The sequence below is a fragment of the Labrus bergylta genome, chromosome 22 (genome assembly GCF_963930695.1).
Source record: "Labrus bergylta chromosome 22, fLabBer1.1, whole genome shotgun sequence".
Lineage (NCBI taxonomy): Eukaryota > Metazoa > Chordata > Actinopteri > Labriformes > Labridae > Labrus > Labrus bergylta.
The window spans coordinates 2,872,714-2,898,953 of record NC_089216.1 but is presented as its reverse complement, the minus strand read 5'-3'; the positions used below and the strand labels follow the sequence as shown (position 1 = coordinate 2,898,953).

The 26,240-nt window shown below is 41.7% G+C and overlaps 2 protein-coding genes across 2 annotated transcripts; one reads left to right on the top strand and one right to left on the bottom strand.

Annotated features, from left to right (window-relative positions):
* Window positions 1-580: 580 nt before the first annotated feature.
* ovol1a (ovo-like zinc finger 1a) lies at window positions 581-10,343 on the bottom strand. The gene is made up of 5 exons (XM_020658677.3): window positions 9,759-10,343; window positions 2,524-2,753; window positions 2,165-2,380; window positions 1,406-1,550; window positions 581-1,311 (listed from the first exon to the last, which is right to left on the bottom strand). The coding sequence occupies exons 1-5, from the start codon at window positions 9,856-9,858 to the stop codon at window positions 962-964; spliced, it is 1,041 nt and encodes a 346-aa protein (XP_020514333.2). The 5' UTR covers window positions 9,859-10,343; the 3' UTR covers window positions 581-961.
* A 7,664-nt stretch (window positions 10,344-18,007) lies between these two features.
* cmasa (cytidine monophosphate N-acetylneuraminic acid synthetase a) lies at window positions 18,008-26,037 on the top strand. Its single transcript, XM_020658680.3, has 8 exons — window positions 18,008-18,386; window positions 19,608-19,750; window positions 19,909-20,064; window positions 20,444-20,580; window positions 21,528-21,622; window positions 21,953-22,124; window positions 22,201-22,366; window positions 23,222-26,037. The coding sequence occupies exons 1-8, from the start codon at window positions 18,163-18,165 to the stop codon at window positions 23,434-23,436; spliced, it is 1,308 nt and encodes a 435-aa protein (XP_020514336.2). The 5' UTR covers window positions 18,008-18,162; the 3' UTR covers window positions 23,437-26,037.
* Window positions 26,038-26,240: the final 203 nt, after the last annotated feature.

The window sequence follows — 26,240 nt, the reverse complement described above, 5'->3', positions numbered from 1 at the left end:
ATCAGTTGGTAGAATCGGTCGTCTCTCAACCGGACGGTCAGGAGTTCGATCCCCAGCTCCTGCAGCCACATGACATTGTGTCCTCCTTGGGCGAGACCCTTCACCTTAAGTTTCAGCAGTTTTAATAACTATAGAAGAAGTCTTTGTCCTGTTTGCTTCTTTTTCAGCTTGTAGAGAGGCATCACTAACACCATCAATCTGTGTGAGTCTTAAGCACCGGATTGTTGATGGACGGTCTGCCTCCGCCCACCCCCTTGCTCCCTATCCCTCTTCCTGCATTTGATCCCATCTCTCCCTCTATCCCTTTCCAAGCCCGGTGCAGTCTAGGCCTGTGAAGGTTGTTTCATCATGAGCCGGGGATCCAGCCGAAGATTTCTGCCTTTTAATAAGACAGTTTTTTCTTACCACTGTAACTTTTGCTGCTTTGCTAAAGTGCTCATGATGGATAGGCTGGATCTTTGTAACATAACAATGAGTAAGGTCTTTTACCTGCTTTTTGTAAAGTGTCTTGAGATAACACTCAAGAGTTGACGCTATACAAAATAAATTGAATTGAATTAAGCATACAACGAAGGCCACGTTTGTTCTGTAATATATATTACTCCCTTTAATGAAAAAAACACTTTTTTTCATACAAAAACAAGTTTTTTTTCCTGTACAGAAAAACCCACAAAAACTATTCACATGCAGCGAAAATGAAGCAGAAAACACCAGACATGTAAATGAGTTCATCCGCATCACAACCCCGTTCAAATATACACTTTATATATATATATTAGCTAAAGTCAAACTTGGTTTTGTTTCATTGAAAATTGTAGACTGTTATATACAAACACCCAAATCCACACACACACACACACACACACACGTATGCTATTCACAAATACACACACACATTTACAATCCATCTTTAAGTCCGTCAGTAAACACATCCATCCCCTCCCTGAGTTTCTTATTTCCTTCACTGTTCTCCTGATCCGGATGTATCATCGCTATCGGCCTCCTGCGGTGACCCGGGCGTCGACCCTCCCTCTCTCCCTCCTCCTCCTCCTCCTCCTCCTCCTCCCCCCGTCTTCCTCCCACCCTTCCCCTTCAGCAGGCGGCTGTTGGGGTGGAGCGCGTGCAGGTGGACGAGCAGGTCGTCCTGCGTCCCCGCCGTGTGGCCGCACTCCTCGCACACGTACAGCTTGTTGCGCCGCTCCTTGTAGGCGTACTTCAGGGTGTAGTTGTGGATCTTCTTCATGTGCGACTCCAGGGAGCAGCGCTGGGTGAACGCCTTGTCGCAGAGGGTGCACTTGTACGGACGGACGCCTGTAACCAAAAAAATATAGAAACATTGTCACGCTGCCTCTTACAATTCTGTTAATAACAACAAAGTGTGTCATGATGAGGGCGGGTAGCGTACCTGTATGTGTGCGTACGTGTCTCTTGAGGTCGAACGTGTCGTTGAAGCCTTTGCCGCAGAAGCTGCACAGGTGTTTCTTGGACTCGTTGTGACACTTGATGTGTCTGTTCAACATCCGCTGGTACTGGAAGGTCTTCTGACAAACCTACAGGCAAGCAACAACACAACGTTAAAATGTGTAAAGGCTTTATACGTGATTTTTTTGATCCAGCAGATGTCGCCCTTGAGCACCAGCATGAAACCAAAACAACTCGCGCTGCATTGTTGTGTTAGCATGCTAATGCTAGCGATCTTTATTCTGCTGGTATCTTCACACTGCATGTAAATTTACCTGAAATGAGCGTGATCTAGAAACACAGTTAAGCAGTGAGTACAGTATGTTATTCTTCTTTTCTCTAGTCCCTCAATTAAACAACTTTTATACACGAGGGGAGGAGTCAGCCGGCCGTCCCGGCGATGTAAACAAAGTGAAGATAGGACTCTGAAAACTCTGAAAACATCACAGACAGTGGGACTCGGGTGTTACACCCATTGTAGACAGTCATGACTCACAGAGTTATTTTCAGAGGAGATACTTGATTTCTACATTTAAGTGTGAAAAATCACAGAGAAAGACTTTAAAATACTTCCAAAGGCAACTTAGAAACTGTTGTGTTTAAACCCGGTTTGGCCACATTACATCGTAAAATCATTTAATAAACATAAAAAAGTATTTGTCAGATGATTTAACTTCATATTGTGACAGTGTCGTCGGCGTACCTGGCACACAAACACGCCGTTCATCACAGGCGACGACGATCTCTGACTTTGACCTGTTGATCTGGTCACCATGGAGACAGCTTCCTGGGGGGCAGGGGCCATTTTCAAGGCGACTGGGATCATGGTGGTGTGTGGTGCTTCTAATGGAGGGGAGGGGATGGGAGGAAGAGAGAGAGGAAGGGGCGAGGGAACGGTTGGCAGCTCCCCTGTAGTTACCTGAGGAGAGAGAGAGAGGAACAAAAATAAAGATTACTGATGATTTGGCAAATTCTGAGTTAGCGTTTGACTTTTCTTTAAGCTCAACAGGAGTTTCAACTTGATCCAACAGCGTCTCGCGTCGGCCCTGCCCGTTTCCTCACCTTGATTTTGGACCTGATGTACGGGGAGCCGCCCGGAGCCCTCCTCCTGACCCCCGACCTCTCCTCGGGCGCGCTCGCCGGGCTCTGGGGTCGGCCCAGCATGGTGCTGGACGGCAGCTCGGCGTGCGTCTGCTGGTCGGCCGGGGAGTGCTTGGTGAGGCAGAGCGGCGTCGGCTCTGCGGGGCTCGCTTCGGCCCCCATCATGAGAGCGGACGGAGGGAAGATGGAGACTGGAGGAAGAGAGGAAGACGGAGAATCAGTCAGTGACTCGTTTTAAAGACAAGAAGCTTTTTCCCAGAATCCAAAATATACACAAAAATAAATCCAAGACTAATTCCCACAGAGTTACAAGAAGAAGCATTGCATCGTTTCATACCATATCGTATCGTAATTAAGGTTGTTTAACATGAACACTGCCAATTATAGACAAATAAAACCTGGGTTTCATGTTGGCTGAGGGGATTAGAGGACGTGGACATTTACAAGTTATAACTGTGTTGCATTGTGGGTAATGTAGGATTGTGTGTTTTAGTAGCTAAATGTGTAACTAGGCATTCAAATCTACACTTTTGCAGCTTTCGTTTTGGCATCTCTCTCTTTTTTAAAATCTGTCGCTCTGTAGTCTGGAGGCACATTATGAGAAGACTGTTGTTTTCAAAGCGGATATTTTGATTGGCTAATGGATCCCTGATCACTGATTGAGCCTCTGTTTGGATGCCACATGTCAGTGATAAAACCAGAAACATGAGTGGAAATCCAGCAGATTTTCGTCATCACACTTTTATTTCCTTCCCACTGATGTTGTTGCGGTTGCAGCAGAAACAGCGTAAAGTCGGTAGAATCATAACTGCTGTTTAAAGGAGAAGAAAAAAGGGGACAAAGGGGGGAGACTGTGTGCGAGAGAACAAAAGGTAGAGAAGGTAGAGATTTCACAATGTGCAGCCAGCCGCCTGCACCGCTTCATATTTGCACGTTCGCTCATTAGCAAACAAGCAGAGTCAAATAAGTGTATGTATTTGTGTGCGTGGGTGTGGGTGTGCACACGTCTGGACGTCTATTGTTGAATGCGGCTTATTTTGCACGCACATACATGCCCTACATTAACACACACACACATACACATCGCATTTACCGCTGCAGTTAGACTTGTTGAACCAGACTGTCTTGTAGCACCAGCTCTGTACCTTCCTCAAACAATCCACCTCCGCAGGGTGGATGACTGCCTGTCTCTGTGTTCATATGAGCAACACAACACAACGCTCACACACCGAGGCAGAGCGAGAGAGAGGGGTGAGGGGTGAAGAGAAACTTTTGAGCCTTAAGGGGTCAGGTGGTGGTCTGACTGACGCAGAACGACCACAAAGACACAAAACAAGCTAATAGAGACACAATCAATATTACACAGGCTGCAAAGAGTTCTAACTACCGAAAAGACACACAAAACAACATACAGCACCCACGAAATGACGGACACCTTAAATCAAGAGGAAACGGAGAGAAATGAATGATCAGAAAGAGACAAAACAGCCAATTAGAGACTCAAATCGGATGAAAGACTGACACAAAACGACAACAAAGGGACAGAAAAAAGTTAAAAACTGAACAAAAAAAACCACAAAAAGCCCAAAAAAGAGATGCAACACATCTATAAAGAGAAACAAATAGTCACAAGAAGACAAAAAGGTACTGAAGAAAGAGACTCAAAACAACAATGAAAGGACACAAAACGACTAAAAAATAGAACAAAATGACTTCGAAAAGTGATGAAACACAAACAAAGACACACAAATAAAAGATCGATGAAACAAAAGGGTTGAAAATGACATCACAGAGACACAAAGTTAAAAAAAAAAAAAAAAAAAAAAAACGGGATACAAGTTAACCACAAAGAGACAGAAAGGGTCAGAAAAAGGGATAACTATGACATCACAGGTACACAAAAACAAATAAAAACTGATACAAAGTAAACAAATGTGAAGAAAAGTTTACAAAAAAGGGGGAAATGAAATTATAGGGACAAACAACGACCCAAAAGAGATGAAAAATTACAGAAAACGACTAAAAATAGCCATGAAACAAGACACAAAATAAACAAAGAGCTAAATGACCATGAATATGTGTTTGTTTTAGTCATGCTCTTATTTTGGAGGGGTAGGGCACCTATTTACAGTTCAGTGCCGAAGAGGCCCATTTCCTCATCATCCCTCCATGTTAGAGCCTGTGTGTGTGTGTGTGTGTGTGTGTGTGTGTGTGTGTGTGTGTGTGTGTGTGTGTGTGTGTGTGTGTGTGTGTGTGTGTGTGTGTGTGTGTGTGTGTGTGTGTGTGTGTGTGTGTGTGTGTGTGTGTGTGTGTACTCAGGTGGCCCACAGGCAGGTTTTGGTGCAGCTCAGCGGAGACAATGAATCAGTTGACACCGCGGAGCCTCAATCAGATAAAAGTCAAATGAAAATGTAAATGATGCTCCGCGGTGAGCGAAGAAGGACGAGGTGAGCGAGTTAACGGTACGCTGCGACTCGCGCTCACTGACCGCCATCAGCGAGCGAGATGAAGTCCTCATCAGATCGACTTCAGTAGATCAGTCTCCAGGGGTCTTCATTACTTATATGTGTTTTAGAGTGACAACAGTTTCATTATTCCCAGTAGCTAAATAAGAATTCAAATCAGGATCTCTCCTCGACCAATCACAAGTCAGACTGAAATCTTTTGGGTGGTTCTTCCTGTTTTACTTAAAACACGAGGAGCGCTGCAGCTACTGGAAGTATTTCATCGCTGTCTTTATCCTCGCCTCCTCGTGCACACGATGCTAAAGTTGTGCTAAATGCTAAAGTGTAGTTCATCTACAGTACAACACACAACAAATCCCTTCTTCACTTTATTATGAAAGAGTGATTTAGGGTACAAAACATTTTTTAAATTAGCCATGAAACCAGCAGTTACAGTCGCAAATATCAGGGTTTTTTTTGCCCAGGCAAAAGTCCAAAAAACCCTGGAGTTCTCTCTGCTATATTTGTACTTGCAATGAATTGTGGGATGTGTAGTTCCTTCATTGCAGAAATTAAATCCGTTTTCCAATCTGGTTTGGTGCTGAATCGAATGTTTTATATCCACAAGTATTCAGGTAGCTGGTTATCAAACGTATCATCACCAGGATTTTTTTCTGAAATGTCAACGGAGGATTTGAACGGGGGGGAATTTACTTCCTGATCCAGAGCTGCAGAGAAAAGTGGGCGGTCACTGATCATATCTATTTCTGTCCATTATAGATAAATAATGAAGCTGAATTTAGAAAATCTACCAAAAAAAACGTCTTCAGTGTGCATTTAGTTAGAGATCAGACTCGCCTCTGTGGTGACGGCTGCTTCTAATCTCATCCTGTATTGTTTGAATACAGTGTGTGTGTGCTTTGGTTAGTGTGTGCTTTGGTTAGTGTGTGTGTGTGTTTGGGAGAATGGGTGAGGGGCTTTTAAAACACCGAAACTATTCCCCAATCTATGACGGGGGAGGGGCGAGTTGGGTCGCTCTAAACGCACCACTTTAATATTTTCTCTCCGTTCGTTTCAGAGTCGGAGAAAGAGCCAACAATGGGGAGATAACTTTTCCAAACATGAGGTGTGTGTGTGTGTGTGTGTGTGTGTGTGTGTGTGTGTGTGTGTGTGTGTTTGCTCAGGGCGTACTGTCTGCGGCAGGAGGCTGTCAGTAGGGTCCGTTACATTTCCTCCCATCCAATAAACATTAACCTTACAGCAAACCGGAGGAGCGACCAGGAGTGGAAACCCTCAGAGTAAAATAATCAATACAAAAAAATCACAAACATAATAAACCTACAGTATGAGAGTATGAAGAGACATTAGCTTAGCTTAGCTTACGTTTGTGAACACATCTGTTATGAAATGCTTCAGAGGATGCCAGCGTCATGTTGGTACACTTGGTAGATTTGTCTCTTAGCTTAGCTTGTTTAGCATAAACACTTAAATACTGTCCATTTCACCTGTTTTTGCATATTTACATTTATCTCCAGCAAAGTATGTTGTATTTAATCTTTTCATATTTAAGACTAGTAATGTTTAGTTAAATCCTGGTTGTATATATTCACATTCTTAGTTTTGATATTTTTAGTACTTATTTAATATTATATTGTGTTTAAATTTGCTAACATTGTGTTTTTTTACTCATATTGTGTGTTTGGACAACCTGCTGCTGTAACGCCACAATTTCCCAGTTTGGGATCAATAAAGTCATTCTATTCTATTCTATTCTATTCTATTAAAACAGGTGTAAACTGCTAGCCTGTCTCCGTCTATAGTTAAATAAAAACTGTCTCTCCAACGCTCCCTTATCAGCATGTTCGGTGTCATTTGCTTAATCCATGCAAAATCAAAAGAGCACAAACAAAACATTGGAGGCTCCACAGCTTGTCACTGCAGTCAGTAATATATTTGTAAAAGGGTGGCCTAGTGGTTAGTGTGCACGCCCTATGTACAGAGGCTGTAGTCCTCCAGGTTTTTAAATCTGGCCTGTGGCTCCTCTCCTGCATGTCACATGATCAGACTGTCTCCATAAGACGACTGATTACCTGATTGTGCTCACCTGTCTTCGGTGGGTTACTGAGAAATATTGTTTTTATAAAAGCTCATTTGAACAGTAACATGTTTTATTTGTGTTCTGTTTGATGGTTTTATACATAATCTTAACAAACAGTTTCCAAATTTGTCCTTTCACTGCATCAACTTACTCGTTCATATCATTAAAAGACTTCAATAAAAATTGAATCGAAAAGCTTTTTTATTATTATTTATAGTTTTTTTAAGAAATGTTTTTGGTTTTTTGTGCCTTTGTTGTAGAGACAGGACAGTGGATAGAGCCGGAAATCAGGAAGACAAGAATGACACGATAGAGACACAAAGTTATAAAAAAAAAAAAAAGAAAAGTGGTACAAATTAACCACAAAGAAACAGAAAGGGTCGGAAAAAGGAAAAACTATGACATATCACCACAAATATATTTTTGTTGTTGTTGTTTTTGTAAACGCTGCTGTGTAAGATTGCTGCTAACAAAGTTGCGTTGTGTCCTTGTATACAATGATAATAAAGATTCTATCTATCTATCACAGGTGCACGAAAACAAACAAAAACAGATACAAAGTAAACATAAATGTGAAGAAAAGTTTACAAAAAGGGCGGGAAATGACATTATAGGGACAAACAACGACCAACAAGCGATGAAAATGGATAAAAATGACGTCATAGTCATAGTCATAGTAAAACGACTAAAAATAGCCAAAACTGACCCAGTAAACAAACAGCTAAATGACCATGAATATGTGTTTGTGAATGTTTTAGTCTCGCTCTTATTTTGGAGGGATAGGAGCCACAGGTCAGATTCGAACCCGGGCCGCCACCGCAAGAAGGATTACATCCTCTGTACCAATCCGCCACCAGCACTCCATTTTTATTCTTTCTGCAGCGTGGCTTCTCACACCTCTCAGACTTCATCTGTTTATCTTCAGTAATACACTGGATGTATTAGTTTGTGTTTCTGACGAACGACAGGCAACACACGGGTTGTTGTTGTTTGTCTGGTGAAGGTTAAACCAGGTAGATCCGAGTCCGATGAGCCGGCAGGAACAGGCTCAGTTACATGTTTGTCGTGCAGGAGATAAAAATAAACTCAAACACACAAACTGTACAAACTGAGGCCTCATCAAAGTCAGGTTTGTGTCTGAGGGCAATTATCATACCTCTGTGTGTGTGTCTGTGTGTGTGTGTGTGTCTGTGTGTGTCCTCCTTTCACACTAAAACACACGTTAGGCAGGTATGTCAAGTAACGGCACATACCTGAAACTGAGCTGAAACCGTTGTTGGGAGTGTTTGGTGAACGCTGCGTAATTACGCACTGGCGCTCAGATTAGTTTTTAATCTCTCAGATATATTCTTCAGACTAATGATTTATAACGATGTTCCTTTTCTCACTTTTCTTCTTCGACTAGTGTTTCTTCAGGGGATGAAATGTCTGAACTTCAGTGTTAGGAGTACGTGTGGTTCAACTGCTCTGTTTTTTTCCTGCGTTTTTTACGCCCCAAAAATGTCTCCTTAAATTTATCAGCGATGAGCATTCCTTTAGTTTTTAACACTTTCCCTCGATTCAAAGACCACCTGAAAAACTAGCAGCACTCCAGTTTGTCCGCATGATCCGGTTTCAAACAGCAGAGAGGATGTAAAAGTCAATGATTGAAAAGTTAACGGGGATGAGAAGTGGAGGAAAAAGGACAGAGAGAGAGAGAAAGAGAGAGAGAGAAAGGGGGGATGGTTGGAGATGAGGGTGTAGTCCGTTACTTGTTATCTGATACCGAGGGGGCTCTTACAATAAAAAAGTCCAACAAAGGGGATTGTTCTCACTTTGTCATTTAAATGCAAAAAGATGCAAAGCGTTGATTTGACAGCCCCACTCCCTCCCGTGTTTGTTTTAGTAACGGCCCCCCCGAAACGAGAAAAAACAGAAGTTGGCATGCATCGGTTAAGAGCTTTTCAAAGACGTGTTACAGTATCTGGAGTCAATTAAAACATCACCAAGGCGAAACATGATTCCGAAATCTCAAAAAATAGAAACTAAATCTCTTTCTCCATATCAGACTTGTCAAATCAGCTTTATAATACGACAAGCTGCAGGAGGAGGAAGGCTGCAATCTGGGGTTGAAGGTCGAAGTGTGAAAAGCAACGGGCCTTTTCTGATAGCTTGTTAGGCCTCAACGCACAATGAGATGGCAAATATCATAAAGATACGGCAGGAAAAAGTGCAAAGATGTTGTCTGTGTATTTAAATTGGTTATAGGGGTGGAAAAGTTTTTTTGGTGCGAAAGCAAAACAATAAAATTAAAATATGTAAAAACAGGCCAGAGGGTGTAAATACGCAGCGTGAGCCAACACGCTTTGGGAACTATTTTCTCTCTCTTCACGGCTCGCTGTGTTTCCCGTTATTCGGTGGCCCAGGGTTTGCAGCTTGCCCCGTTACAATCCCAAAAAAAAAACACCAGACCCCCCCCCCCCCTCCCCATCCGCCACACTGACACATCCAACGCCACATTTAACCCAAAACAAATCCGTGCGTAAAAAGTGCCCAAAAAAAAAAAAACGCGTCTACACTCGTCAGAATCTACACAAAGGTTGATTTTCTGTTTTTTTGTTTGTTTGTTTGTTTTCTTACGACAAATATGTCTCATTACAGCAGCCTGGACTCACCTGGGATGTAGACGTCGCCTCGCTCATGATCTGGGAGCTCGCTCCAGTTCCGTTTCCCCGGCGATACATTCGCCTTTTTCACCAGAAAGGCCCTCGGCATTCTTAATTCAAACAAAAGTTGGTGGAAAATCTGATTTTTTTTTTTCTCCGCGGTTCAAGACAGGAAAAAAAAAAGTTACAAAAGCAGGAAACTCCAAATATGGCAGGGGGAAAAAATGGAAGGTGTCGGTCCCCTCTTCTCCTTCCTCCTTCACCTTTCTTCTTCGTTTCGCAAACCGCGTCCCGCTTCTTGTCTACTTTATTCCCTTCTCACACACACCTTCTCTCTCTAAACTTGATTGTCTCTGGAGCTAAAAAAAAAAAAAGAAAGAGGTGAAAAGTCTTCCGGCGTCGGGACAGGTGAGTCCGCTCAGGTGTGCAACCCGGACAGGTAAAGGCGAATATCACCCACAGCGCTCTGAAATAACGGGAGTGTGAGTGAGTGGGTGGAGAGGGATACACAGCAGATTGTATCCTGATCACACACACACACACACACACACATGAACAGAGTCGACGGAGGTGGGTCGAACAGCAGCGCAGGTACTCGTTTGAAAAAGCAGGAAACAGGCGCCACCGCGCATGCGCGTCAGGAATAACGGTGACAACAAGCTGGAGGCAAGCCGGGGTTAGGCCTCAGTATACCTGCTGAACCGGTTTACCCCTCCTCTCTCTCTCTCTCTCTCTCTCTGCCTCACTCTTTCCTCCCTCCTCTTCTCCATTCCGCTTTAAGGTGTGGACAAATGACAAGAAGAAGAAACTTTTATTTTTTTTGGGGGGGGGGAATCGAAAGTGTGTTAGGGCAGGTACACAACAAAGACACACTATAGGCCACACACATAAATAACCTACACACACACATACACCCCCCCCACACACACACACACACCGCCTCCTGAAACTCCATGAGCTGAAGAGTCAAACTGCCAAAAGGGTGTGTGTTCATTATTTATTTTTTTACTCCACCCAACCTCCAGAGCAGGATTTCATTACGTTTCCTGGATGATTGACAGCTGATATTTTTAGACACAGGCGTCTAATCGTTTCAGTGATCAAGTGATTAGGAATGAGACACATATCAGGTTCATGACGTCATGTTGCGTATGTATTCCTGTAAATGAGGGTGAAATGAGTGACCTCTGACCCCTGTCAATGCTAGCTTCATATTCGACATTCAAGATGTTTAATGTCACTCGGGTTCACCAGCTACGTCTTAAAATCTGGTTTATACTTCTATAAACGCCGCCGTTAGCGCTACATACTCGTGCGTTGGCGTCTCCGCGTACAATCGTTAATTGGCGGTGCGATTTTTTATGCTAGTTTTAATCGCTGGTTTTCAGTTCAGCCACCGTCTTTGCTTGTTTGTGTCCAGGTCACCATGGCGACCGAAACCGAGTGCATTACATTTGAGTTTGAGCTGAAAAAATATTGATCAGCAGTTGATTCTACTTGTAGGTTGAAGCGCTAGTTTTGAAAAAATGGCGGGAATTTTGTAAATGCAGGAAGTACGATACTACCCAGCGGTCCAATTACAGCGCTAGCGGTCTGCGCCGTTTCTCTTCGGGGTCCTCGTGCTTTTTAATGTAGTTTTATTGATTTAAAAGTCTGACGTCCTGGAGGAAGAAGTTGTTTCTCAGTTTGGTTTTGGAGACGATGGTTTCGTTTGATAATGACGGCGACGATATTCAGGATGGTTTTTGATGCTAATCAGCTGTTGATGTTGTGCTCTGCTTCTGGTCACTTCCTGTCAGCACCTCTGGTCACTTCCTGTCAGCACCTGTGCGTCCGATCGTACTTAAAGCCGTTTGTTTTGCTCTTAAACTTTAACTCTGCACTGTAACTTTGAACTCTTTTTATACTTTTACTTTATTTATTTCAATTATTTTCATTTGAACATATTTTCAGATTTAATAATTTCAGTGATTTTTAAAATGTTCTATTTTAATGTTTCTTTTCTTTCCTCTGTCACGATGCTTTTTGATGTCTTGTGTGAAGCATTTTGATTGCCTTGTTGTTGAAATGTGCGACATAAATAAACTTGCCTTGCCTTACTGACGTTTGTTTCCTCCTCTTTAGATCCTTGCTCGTGTTTTGTACTTACTCTGATGTACGTCAAGTGTCTGCTGAGTTGAATTGAGGCCTGTGAATCTGACCAGGAAGTTCCTTAAATAAATCAAAAAATATGCACAATTGGCTGGATTTTGCAGTCTGGCCTCAAAGAGGGACCAAAATATCTTAACAACAACACATACAGCGATAAGAGGCGGATTTCTTTTCATGGTTTTCAGTCATCCAAAAAGCTGTTCTTGTTGTTTAAACTTACAGTAAACTAATGAAAGCTCCTCTGAGGAACTTATGGCTTGTGTCTATTTTGGCGCCCCCTGTGGACAAAGCGGGTACATGTGTAGGCAGTAGCCGTTAAAGTCATTAAAATATAACGATATATAAACAGTCATTTGGTTTCTGATGGTCTTGATTGCGTTTGTAGGTCACAGGTATTCATTTCAGTCCATTTTATAACCATCTAAAAACAGCTTTAACGGCGACCATGACCAGCAGATTGACTTTTAATTCATAGTTTATATAAAGTCACAGTGTAGAAGTACGATATGTTCTCAGTGATGCTGCCGTTAGAAGCGGTTTCACAGGAGTTAATTTGGCTTAATAAACGCCGCCAAAAAGACAAATATAGGCCTGTAGCTGTGCAAATGACTCACTCACAGGTCGTTAAACGCCCCACCTTTCCCACCCTGCTGTGTGTTTACAACCCCCTCCTGCTTCTCCACTGTTCCCTTGTCTTTGTAATTAACCTGGCAGACACACACACAACACACACAACACACACAACACACACACACACATCCTGCATCTCTTCTCTTCTTCACTCACATTAAAAGTAGTCCGTCTCCATTTTCCTTTTTCTGACAGTTGAGGTGGATGAAGCAGTTGCCCGTTTAGTTTTTTCATGTAACAGCTCCTCGCTTATTATTTTTAAATGGTTTTGTAAGTAGTGTGTGATTATATGGACCTCACAATCTCAAAACACACCCAATTTTTCAGAGACACGGGAAAATAACAGTTAATGTTATTCTACTAAGCGACGATTCTAGTGATGTTTGGGGTCAGTAAGAGGGATTCGGCTTCCTGTTATATCTTTTTCCAATATGAGACTATACAATACAGAACACAGCGACATGACCTGACATGACAGGACTCGGCACAACACTACACGACATGATACAATACAACCACACAAAGGGTTTATTTTTTTATTAGCACACATATAAGAATACATCAAAACAGGATTAACAAAAACATAAAAGGTGTGTCAGGAGAGGTCAAGAGGCCAACAGGCTTAAACAAGGGACCTCACCTCTTAAGAGACAAATAAATCAACTAAGCTAATCAAATTACACAATTTCAAAACAAAATGAAATATATACACATATACAGTAACCTATACACGTATTCATACACACTTAGACACATACATACAATAGAAAGACTGAACATTTTGACCCTCTATCAGCTAAATGAAACAGGCATTAATCTATTAAAAAGGGAGTGAATGAGTGAGTTGATGGAAAAAAAAGATATATATTTTATATATACATATACAATACGATATGGAATGAAATGATATGATACGACCAAACAAAGCTCTACCAGTGGTCTTCAGGCCAAACTAAAATAACCCAACCCAGCAGTCTAGACGTGCATGGCTAAGGAAACAAATATCTGGAGAGAAACAGCACGCAACACTATATGATACAATAACAGTTGTTCCCAAACTTCCCCCTTTGGCAGAAGAAAATATTTTCCACCCCCATCCCTCACCGTGCAAAAGAACACAAAAAAATATGTATTACTATACACTAATCACACTGCCAGTCACGCTGTTTACTGACAAATTCCTAAGATTGTATTTATTCAACACGTTGTCAAACCGTTCAGAATAGCGACTTCAGTGTGTGTGAAAAAATGAAACTTCAACTTGATCGCCCCCGAGTGGAAATTTGTTTTGCAGCCAGGTGAAAACAATAAACATATAGAAACGCAGGCACATTAAAAACGCAGGAACAACATTAAAAACAGAAGCACTAGAGTTCTTCAGGTTACGACAGGAAACTGAGAATGTACAAAAACCAAAATTAAACTCATCAGGGTCGTTATTGGAGTTCAGTCGTGTGATGGCCTGAGTTATAAAACTTTGATTTTGGTAATCTGTATCTCCAGAGGATGTCAGACAACCATTGTTAAAGAGGAAGCAATGCAAACATCTATCCATCCATTATCTTATAGGATCAGGGTTTACTGAACCAAACCCCTACCAAACTGTGCTGATCCATACTTTGACCTCTTGACATGTTGTGGGGATATGATAACGGGAACTCCACAGGGATACGTACTAGGACCCTTCTTGCTGTGAGGCAACATCGCTAACCCATGCACCAGCATGCTCACCGTGTTCTGGACTTGCATGTTGATCAATTGCTTTACAATCTTTTGGTCTGTTTGGTTAATTTCTGTTTTTGTGTTTCTGTGCAAATGTTGAGTGAAGATCAAACATCTTAAAGGACTCAAATCCCCAATTTGTAAAAATAAAATAATTGCAGGTTGGCAGTAGTGAGTTTATTTAATCCAGTTTGATCTTCACAGTATGTCAGTGGCATTACCTGATGTTTATTGACGTGTATATTTTGGATCATAGCAGGAATTCATACTTGCCGTTTTGCAGATTGTTTTTTCATTCTTCTCATTGTTTAGCATTTTACATGATTCGATTTCTGCTTTAGTCTTAACATTATTTTTGGCTGGCTGCCCCTCGGCAAGCTCCTGTGAGCACATCACATACACAACGTTTTTTCCCCCATTTGCATGTGCATTCAAACAAACTCAGAATACAAAACACATGCAGCAGGTGTCAGCTCCTCCAGCCCCGCACACACTCAGGGCGTGAATTCAAAGTTGCTGTGAAGCCAGGAGAGGCGTGTGACGAGAGGAGTGGTGCAGGACGGATGAATGAGCGGTATGTCGCCCGGGCTGTCGGTGTAGTTTGAGCAGATAAGCTAGCCTCTTTCTGTTGTCTTTGTTCTTTTTCCAACCCCCTTTTCTAACTGTCAGTGACACGGGTATCCTCTCTGTCACATTGCCTTTAAACCTCTCGAGTCTTTGGTTTGGTGTTTAAAGAGCTAGTTTAAGAAACAAATACAAACCAAACAAGAGGAAACAGTAAGGTTGTCAAAAGTTCTGATACGATACCATATTCGTTGTGCTGTGCCAATACAACCCGATAAGTATGGTACCAAGTGGTAACATAATGTATCATATCTTGTCTTATCGAGGTGATGTGGCACAAAACAAAAAAAGACAAGATTACAATTTGGAACCATACTTTTTTTTTTTTTTTTTTTTAAAGATTTATTTTTGGGATTTTTGTAACTTTATTTGAGAGATAGGACAGTGGATAGAGTTGGAAATCAGAGAGAGAGGGGATTGACATGCAGGAAAGGAGCCACAGGAGTGATGTTTGATGTTTTTATATGTTATATTTGTTACCTACCAAGGGACTGCAGATGTAAATGAGCCTAAGGCTAACTCTGGTGCGATGCATCAAATGGTTACATTTATGTTTTAATTGCACATGGTCCCTTACAAATAAAGTTCAATTGAAATTGAATTGAAATTTGAACCTGGGCCGCCCGCTTGGAGCACTACATCCTCCATATGGGGCACATACCCCGATTTGGTACCACACTTACTGTGTTGAGTCGATACAAAATATTAAGATACGATACGATATGCCATAATTGTTGATGCATAATTTATTTCTCGAGTTGGTTATGTACGCGTGGCTCGTTGGCGGGAGTTCAAAAACAAAACTAACAAAACACAAAATCTTGCAGTTGGATATGTAAATTAGTGAGTCAACATAATAAAAGATTTCTGTATAAAACAAAAGAATATGCTTGTTTCTTGTTTCAGTATGCAACGCTCGCCACAATGTGCCACGGTCAAAAACCAATCACCTCTACTGTGCGCCACAGCAGCTGCTAATCAGCGTCATTTAAATAAACACAAAACAACACAATGAGACACTGTACGATATGATACGATAGGAAATGATGCGATGTGATAATGGCTCTTCATCTTCACTCTTCACATCGATTCAATCAAGATTATCCTGTCAACGATTCGGTTCAATTCGATATCTCGATGCATCTCGACGGGTTGCATCGTCCACTTTTCCAACTCAGACTGCATTGATTTAACTGTGCATGGTGACCTACTCATCACCTGGTTTTTGACTGTCGATAGTATTTAATTGTCTTTCTGTTTCACTCTACATCATTTTACGTCAGTGTCATGTTGATAGGCCGGTCTGCATATTTTTATTTTTATAGGCTTTGTTTTCTCAGCAGTGGGTGGGAGCACTTGTTGGGTAACATACCTATGTTATGTGGTTGTTTACACAGAAAACTATTATGTGATATCGCAGTATGTTCCTGAAGAAGCCTTCGCTCGTTAGAAAGAGACTGAACAGGTTCGATGAAACTGACAGAGAAAGACCACACTCGATGGTTAGAAATGACACGAGAAGTATGAAGACAAAAGGTGATAAGCCTGTCGGTCGGGTACTGCAGACCAAGTTTCCATTCGTGTAACAATAAGTCGACACCCTAGCTGGCATTTGGACGCAATTACAGGTGTGCCCTTTAAATTAATGAATAGTTTGGTTTTTTGGCAACTGTGGAGCATCAGGAAGCGGCTGTAACAAAATGTGGACGTACTGACTCCTATCCATCGCCCACGCAATATGTGTTTTAAAAAATAGCATTCCCTTTTGTCGTCATATAACAGACCACCAAGACAAATATTCACATTTTTACCTCAGATTCAGATTCAGATTCAGAGAACTTTATTAATCCCAGAAGAGCAATTTAGTTCCACAACCTACCGAGTCATTAAAAGAAGCCAAGACAATATAAAGCAAACAAACTTAGTCTAGTGTTGTAGTGAAGACCACGCTAACCGAGACCAAGACACCCCGAGACCAGAGTGCTCCGAGACCGAGTCAAGTCCAAGACCAAGGCAGGGTGAGACCGAGTCAAGACCAAGACCAAGACCAAGACCAAGGCAGGGTGAGACCGAGTCAAGACCAAGACCAAGACCAAGGCAGGGTGAGACCGAGTCAAGACCAAGACCAAGACCAAGGCAGGGCGAGACCGAGTCAAGACCAAGTCCAAGACCAAGGCAGGGTGAGACTGAATCAAGTCCAAGTCCAAGACCAAGGCAGGGTGAGACTGAATCAAGTCCAAGACCAAGACCAAGGCAGGGCCAGACCGAGACCATATTAATGAAAATGAATCTCAAAAATCAATTTTCAACAATGAAAAAAAACAATCAATAAAATATAGATTTCTAGGGTTTAGATTTTTAGAGAAGTGATGCTGGGTTTTTGAATGTTTCTGGGGGAAAAAAAGAAAAATGTTGACTGCATCCCAATTGCACTGTATATCTTGAACTTGCTTTAATAAAAATATTTGTTTTAATGTTTTTAAAAAAATTAAATCCAAGCAAATTACAATGAAACAGAGGAATTCTTTAACCTAATTAAGAACAAAACAATACTTTTTTCATTTATTTGACGTTCTTTTTATATTTCTAGAAGTCATAAACTTACTGGTTTAAAAGTAAAACTGATTTATTGACTTTCTGTCGGGCTACAATCAAGTTTTACATCCGTCCTATATTTTCAAGTTTATTAATATAACGCATTGTAGTACCTTAGTCTTTGGGTAGCTTGTAATGTCAAGTCGCTTTGTTTGGTCGTATCACATTATATCGTATCGTATTGTAAATGTATATATAAAATATATTTCTTTTTTTTCCATCAACTCACTCATTCACTCCCTTCTTAATAGATTAATGCCTGTTTCATTTAGCTGATAGAGGGTTAAAATGTTCAGTCTTTCTAAGTGTGTGTGTGTGTGTGTGTGTGTGTGAATACGTGTATAGGTTACTGTATATGTGTTTATATTTAATTTTGTTTTGAAATTGTGTAATTCGATCTGCTTAGTTGATTTATTTATTACATCCGTCCTATATTTTTAAGTGTATTAATATAATGCATTGTAGTACCTTACTCTTCCAGATGGGGTCGATAGTGAGCTCAGCTGCCAAGAAAGCTACCTCAAATTAAAGACGCGAAGAAGAAGAATATTTCTCATTTATGCGGATGTGTCACTTCGGCTTCATTTCTTTTTCTCACAGCGACATTTCTGCACCGTAAAACAATCCGCGTTATCTTCTGTTTCTACATTCAGCTTTTGGATTAAACATTTTTTTTCCCCCGGGGTTCGTCATGTCCGCCCGGAAAAGAAAACTCTCCGGAGAAAGCTGCGAGCAGGACGGCGCGCTGCCCGGCCACAAGCTGCCCCGGCCGGCGGGGAGGAGGCACGTCGCCGCGCTGATTCTGGCGAGAGGAGGGAGCAAAGGGATTCCTCTGAAAAACATCAAAATGTTGGCGGGAGTTCCGCTCATTGGATGGGTGCTGAGAGCCGCTGTGGACTCGGAGATGTTTGACAGGTAACATGAAACACCTGAGGGAGGGGGGGGGGGGGGGGAATACGGGTCGTGCATGGGGTCATTTTTTATAACTTTTACTGCAACTTACAACAAATTCTCTTTAAAGTCTTTAAATGTGATTTTTCTCTCTTAAATGTATAAATCAAGTATCTCCTCTGAAAATAACTCTGTGAGTCATGACTGTCTACAATGGGTGTAACACCCGAGTCCCACTGTCTGTGATGTTTTCAGAGTTTTCAGAGTCCTATCTTCACTTTGTTTACATCGCCCGGACGGCCGGCTGACTCCTCCCCTCGTGTATAAAAGTTGTTTAATTGAGGGACTAGAGAAAAGAAGAATAACATACTGTACTCACTGCTTAACTGTGTTTCTAGATCACGCTCATTTCAGGTAAACTTACCTGCGTACGAGCAGAATAAAGACTTTAAACACCTGATTTAGACGCACCGATCCACTTTTTATCTATTTTGTGCCGATACCGATATTTTTATTACCTGATTGAGCTCACCTGTCCACTGCGGGTAACTGAGAAATACTGTTGTTATTATAAAATCTCATTTGAACAGTAAGATGTTTTATTCATGTTCAGTTTGATTATCTTAAAGTCTTTATATGTGATGTTTTGATCCAGCAGATGTCGCCCTTGAGCACCAGCATGAAACCAAAACAACTCGCGCTGCATTGTTGTGTTAGCATGCTAATGCTAGCGATCTTTATTATGCTCGTATCTTCACACTGCATGTAAATTTACCTGAAATGAGCGTGATCTAGAAACACAGTTAAGCAGTGAGTACAGTATGTTATTCTTCTTTTCTCTAGTCCCTCAATTAAACAACTTTTATACGTGAGGGGAGGAGTCAGCCGGCCGTCCCGGCGATGTAAACAAACTGAAGATAGGACTCTGAAAACTCTGAAAACATCACAGACAGTGGGACTCGGGTGTTACACCCATTGTAGACAGTCATGACTCACAGAGTTATTTTCAGAGGATAAACTTGATTTCTACATTTAAGTGTGAAGAAACAGTTTATTTATACGCCCCCCTTGATGGTCAAGTCATGTAGCGCCAGATCACAACAGAAGTCATAAGTGTACCTTTCATAGAGAACAGGTCTATACCTCGCCCTTTTGTTAAACAAACTAAATAGCATCAGTTTATATCCTTGCAAATATTGACTGATATTGTAGTAACAGTAATGGTGATGACCTTCCTTTTCCTAGTGTCTGGGTGTCGACGGACCACGAGACAATCGAGAAGGTGGCGATAGCTTGGGGTGCCAAGGTGCACCGCAGGAGTCCCGAGGTCTCCAGAGACTCTTCGACATCCCTGGACACCATCCAAGAGTTTATCAGACTCTACCCAGGTACGCTCACCCTCAGCAGGACGTGAACAGAAGGTCATGTTGTATATTTTAACAACCAGGATGTCGCCGTGCTGGTGTCTGTTTGATCAGCCATAAAGACGCTGAGGGGGAGTTTTTCTTCAAACCTGACTCTGGGTTGTTGTTTTTTTTTCCTGCAGAGGTGGATATCGTCTGTAACATTCAGGCTACGTCCCCCTGTCTCCATCCGTTCCACCTGAAGGGGGCGCTGGAGCTGATCACGGAGAAGGGCTTTGACTCTGTCTTCTCCGTGGTCAGGAAGCATCATTTCCGCTGGCAGGAAGTGAAGACGGGATGTAAGTCGAAGGATGTACAACCTCGATATTAAAACCTCTCAGATTAGTTATTTGGTTGCCTACAGCTAGCAGTCAGATAAGGTTAGCTTAGCATAAAGGAATGTAAACAGCTAGCCTCATAATCCTACCACCTGGACATTTCAGATTTCACTGTACTATCAGGATGAGCAGAAGATAATGAATCAACATTAATAAACATCGACTTAAGTCTCTTTGTTAGCGTTTTAGCGCACTGTTAATAGCGTTTAGCACGAAACACTGTCGTACAGCCTGATGGCAGTTTCAAGAAGTCGGGGTCAGCCTCTTCATGTGAGGTAAAACAATCTCTTGCAGTTTATACTGAATGAACCGTTCACTTTTTTCCCCTTCCTCTTGATAGCTGGGGAGCTAACCACACCGTGCAACCTGGACCCGGCAAACCGGCCGCGGCGTCAGGACTGGGACGGAGAGCTGTGTGAGAACGGCTCGTTTTACTTCACCACCAAAGATCTCATAGTGTCGGAGGCACGACTGCAGGTACTGGAGCGGCACAATTAATCACAAGTTTTTCTTGATTTCTAATCTTTTAAATTACCTTCAATCTGTCATTGAGGTTTTAAAATAAAGCAGTGTGGATTCCGCAAAAAATATCCCATAGGTTTTGTCCGTAGCCGATTTTATTAACAGCCATGACGTCAACAACAGAGTTACCACGAGCTACCTGGGTGTCAAACGATTGAATATTATCCTGAAGAAGACACAAATTCGTATGATATCAGCCTGTTTTTAAGAAAAACACATTTTATTCACAATCTGGGGTGAAAAGAACTACACTACCCACAATCCTGTAGTGTCAAAGGGACGTCTCTGATTGGGGACAGTGTGAGCCAATCGAGACATGAGCTAATCAGACCAATTTCGTTTTTTAAAACACACTGTAAACATGTTTATCTCTGCTGTAAAAACAGGCTTGTTAGAATGGGTGTGTATGTGACTTCCAGTGCTTCTGCAGCCAGCCTCTAGTGGACACTAGGTGAACTGCAGGATTTTTTGCAATTCCGCTTTAGCTTCATTTTTCAACGCTGGAAATTGCCGCTTGGTTGGGTTCTTGTAGGAATCGCAATGGATTGTGGGATGTGTAGTTCCCTCACTGAAACAAACAGTCTTGAACCTCCTCAAATTGTTTTTTTTTTGCGCTAAATCAAATGTTTTATATCCACGGGTAGCTGGTTGTCTTGGTTCCAGGATTAAAAATGTGTCAATGAAGGATTTGAATGGGTAAATTTACTCCTGGGTGGTCACTGTTGAGCTCTATATACCTCACATGACAAAACATGTGACTGATGTTGACCCTCGAATGTGCATCCACTTACTTTTTTTCGTAATGGCTTTCTAGGTCGTTTTGTTTAATGGCACTCACTGCTTTGTTATCTATGTTTGTTTGCTTTGGCTCATGTTATGTCTCTCTCTCGCTGTCTCTCCAGGGCGGTAGGCTGGCGTACTTTGAGATGCTGCCAGAGTACAGCGTGGACATAGATGTGGACATCGACTGGCCTGTAGCAGAACAAAGAGTCCTCAGGTGAGATTGTTTTTTTATTTTTTTTATTCACTGAAAAGCAAAAAACATGATTTTATCCTGTTGGTCGTCAGTCTTTTAAAAATATTTGGCTGCACCGCTTAATTTTCTACTCTTTGCTGCTCGTTCTGCAAGTCGAATTTTTAACCCCAGCTCCTCCTTTAATGCTGTGTCTGACTTAATCATGCAGTCGTCATTCTTTCCTGCCCGCTTTGGGTTTTTGCTGCTTCTCTCTGCCTTAAGCGTTCCTTGTATGCTCGGGAAGGGCAGGAATGTTTTTTCTTCAGAGTCCCTTTTTTTTTTGTCCTCTTGACTCCATGTTTCTGCCCGCAGGTACGGTTACTTCGGTCGGGACACTCCAGAGATGGTTAACCTGATGTTCTGCAATGTTTCCGGATGTTTGACAGAAGGACGGATCTTTCTGTCCGTATCCGGAGAGGAGATGGTGTCCATAAACACCAGAGACACCATGGGCATCCGCATGCTGCAGAAAGAAGACGTTGAGGTACAGACGCACCAACACCTTCAGAAAAGAATGCATGCATGCAGAATAGACGCTCTAATCCGTGTTGCTCCACCAGGTGGTGCTGTTGACCTCCAGCGTGGACCCTGTGGCACATTTGCTGGCTGAAAAACTGACTGAAAGGACGGGCTGCCAGGTGATGCAGGTGGGCGAGGAGCCGCTGGATACTCTGAAGCTGTTGGTGGAGCAGAGGAAGCTGGACTGGAAGGACGTTGCGTACATGGGTAAGAAACACCTTCAAAAATACGCTGTGGGGGGGTTTGTAGGCATCTGCGACAAACCAACCCCCTGAGAAGTGCCCACCTTCTGTGATGTCTGTGTAGGGTCTAGGACACTGTTTATGCTCTAGCACATCGGCTTCATTTTCAACGCGAGAGGTGAAGCCACAGCTTGTAGTGGGTTAGCTTAGCTTAGCATCACAACAGGAATCAGATGGTCTGACTTTTCAGCATTATTTTGTTCCCTAGACTGATATTGATCGTGTCTTCATTATAGTTCATTTAAATGACAGGTTGCATTAGGGCTCGACCGATATGTCATTTTTTTTGGGCCGATACCAGAAAAAAGTCTGATACCGATAAATCGGCCGATATCTTTTTTTGATCTATGTTCCTTCTGCAGAGATAGATACATACAGATTTACACTTTTGATCCCTCAAATGCAGTTATCCAACACTAAAAGATGTATATATATATGGAAGACAAGATGGTAACTCAACTGGAAAGTAACTGCACATCTACATGCATCACCACTTGACACTCTGGAGAGTGATAATGTTTGTTGTAATCCATATAGCGCCCTCTGCTGGTGAAAGAGAACTGCTAGTGTAATACAATGAAACTCAAATGAAATGCTATTTGACTGGTGAATAAATGTAGTGATATTGGCTTGATAAAGTTAGCCGATACTGTAGTCACTTGATACACTCATATCGGCTGATATTATCGGCTGGCTGATTAATCGGTCTGGCTCTACTGTATATATATATATATATATATATATATATATATATATATATATATATATATATGAATACTTTATATTAATACAAACTTTCTTTGTTTTTGTCTCCTCTCAGGTAACGATAAGCCTGACGTGAACTGTCTGAACCTGGCAGGTTTGAGCGCAGTACCCAGGGACGCTCCAGTGGTCGCCATAAATGCTGCAAAGTACACCTGCCGAAGTGTCGGGGGAAAAGGAGCAATGCGGGAGTTTGCTGAACACATTCTCCTGCAGAAAGAAAAAGCAAGGTCGCAGATGAAGCGCGACCGCATCGACCGCAAGAACTTCTAATTTTTAACGATTTTTTTTTTTTTAAAGGAAATCTGCATTAAAAGCGAGTTTAGAGCTGGTGAAGTTTTATTTTGCAAGATTGATAGAATAATCAAACGGTGCAAGTGTAGATCTAAAATATTATAATTTATGAGATGCATATCAAATTTTAGAAGTAGCGATTGCAGATTTAAATAATTTCACTTGTTTACAATCAAGTCTGACAGGATTCAGGTCTTCCTGTTTGCTTCAAAATATGAGATTTCAATGCATGCTTTGAAGTTATTTCCAAATAGAATGAATTTAGTCAAGCTGTGAATACCAAAACCGGAATGAGAAGTTAACAAACATTGAGTGATTGTAGCACTTGTGGCTTGAAGCGAATTCCTCCTTGTCAGCCAAGGTTGACCATAAATACACATTAACGTAAATGTAAACAATGCCACTAAAACATGAACCAGTGGACTGAAAACTGTCTTCTTTTCTCTTTAAAATCAAGAACATAAGGAAAACTTAAATTGCTTATGGTACAACCCTTTATTAAAGAGCCCATATTATGCCCTTGTCGGGGTTTGTATATTTAATCTATGTACCTACTAAAGTATGTTCACATCAGCTAAAGTTCTAAAAAGTGTCTGTTTTCATGAACTGCCGCTCCGCGCACCGGCTCTCTTCTGACTCTCTCTCTAAGGCTCTGAAGTGCCCACGATCAGAGTCCCCACGTGTGCCAAGTCTGATCTGATTGGTCGGCCTGTCGGCTCTGGCGTAATTGGTTAGCCGCTCAGCACGGTTCTCGGAAATGTCCCGCCCCTTTTACCATATTGGGAATGCAGCCACTTCGGCTCCGAGGGGAGCAAAAACATTAGCACCTTAGCACTACTGTGCTACCGCAGGCTACGGCATATCGTGGGCGTGCTACAGAAGTTAACGGGCGTGCAACATGAGCTGCTGGGCTTACCACAACGAGCCAATGGGCTTAGATCAGTGATCTCACACTGACAAGACGTCATACTGGCAAATTTTTATTGAGGGGTGCTAGAACCGAGTGTTACATGCAGCTAATGCTACAGCTAACAGGAGGACGTAGGAGAAGCTGCGTTTATGCGGACTTTGAATTTTTGCACATAGATGTACCTCAACATGCACAGGACACTTGGAAAACACACTAAAGAGCAAATAAAACCAGAAAGAGCATAATATGGGACCTTTAATATATTACACCAGATATTTCCCAAAACACAGAAACAGAAAATATGCGTTACTTCCATTTTATTGTAGTTTTAGAGATGCAGTTTTTAAATTTAAATGACTTGCTATTTTATATTGTCAGCTTAAGTATTTTTAAATCCAAGTATAATTGTGAAATATCCAGAGTGTGTGTTTACAAGTCTTCAATAATCTTCTACCCGTAAATGTCACATTTTAGCCCTTTTCATTGAGAAATTCTGCAACAGCTGATTTTGCAAAGGCGTAATTTGGGTCTGCTAGTTGGTGAATTCATATTACGCAACAGTGTTGCGGAAGCGCAAGAGAGCACAGCACGGCAGGAGCTCCACATACACACACAGTCAGACATGCACATACACACAGCGCTGTTCTCCCCCACTGCGTCAGCCAATCCCATCACGCTCAAGTAACACTGGTACTATCTGAAGGAGGCAGAGACGGGGGATTACTTCGTTTCCCCACTACGCCTTTGTGACATTCATTTTGAAGGCGAAATGTCACGGGCTATGCTGTATGAACCTCCTGCTGACAAGACATGTTTCATGAAAGGTGGATCTACGTTTATAAAGAGTAAAATGTGAAGATCCTTTTGTCTTTCTGATTAATATGAAGCTAAATCAATAAGACAGCTAGCTAAGCTTAGCATAAAGACTGGAAACAAAGGGAAACAGCTAGCTTGTCCCTTTCTAAAAGTACCACTATCAATGTGTCTGTACCTGTGAAGTAAACCTGTGCTACATGTAGCTAAGAAAACATGCTAGCAGTAACCTATTTTTAACCCGTTTTGCCTTGTTTCCAGTCTAAATGCTACGCTAATCTAAGAAAACATACCAGCAGTACCATAAGATTACCAGTTTTTCCTTGTATTTGCTTTGTTATGCTAACGCTAGCAGTAGCCTTACATTATGAGATACACTATCAGAGACTCTAAGCTTTTTCTTTAACTTCTAATCACACCTGACGGGCAGCGTTAACTGATTTTGGGGATTTCGTGTCTGTAGTTTAGAGATTTAGACTGTGTGAGTTTGTAACTGCTGGTTTTGAAGAGATTATTGACGTGGCCTGATTGATCACTTGATAATAAGATGTTTTCAGGTGAAGAATTGGGTGGATTCACATGTTGCAGAACCGTCATTTGCACTCTTATTAAGATAAATAATAAGTGGTTCAATAATTGATGTATGAGATATGGTAATGTGTTTTCTGTGTTGTTATTTTGACTGTCCATCGTGCTCATCTTGCTTACAGGTGTTTTGAATGTTTTGTTTTTTTAATTTCCACTTGTCCTTTGGCTCATTTCTGTTCTCATTTCTCTCATTTTATTTAATAATTTTGCAACATGTGTGATTTTATTATTTAAATGAATTTACAATGAAATTTGCTCTTGAAGATCAAGTCAATGTCTTGTGTTTTTACTTCACATCCTAAAATATTAGATTCCTAAATAAAGATTTTTGCGTTCCTGCATCACGATACAAACACTTAAACACGCAGTGTGTTAGTTCCGCCACCAGGGGGCTCTCAATCAAGACATTAACAAAAAAAGATAACGTTGAGGCTGGCGGGGAATAACTGTTAGAATTACTTAAGGTAATGGG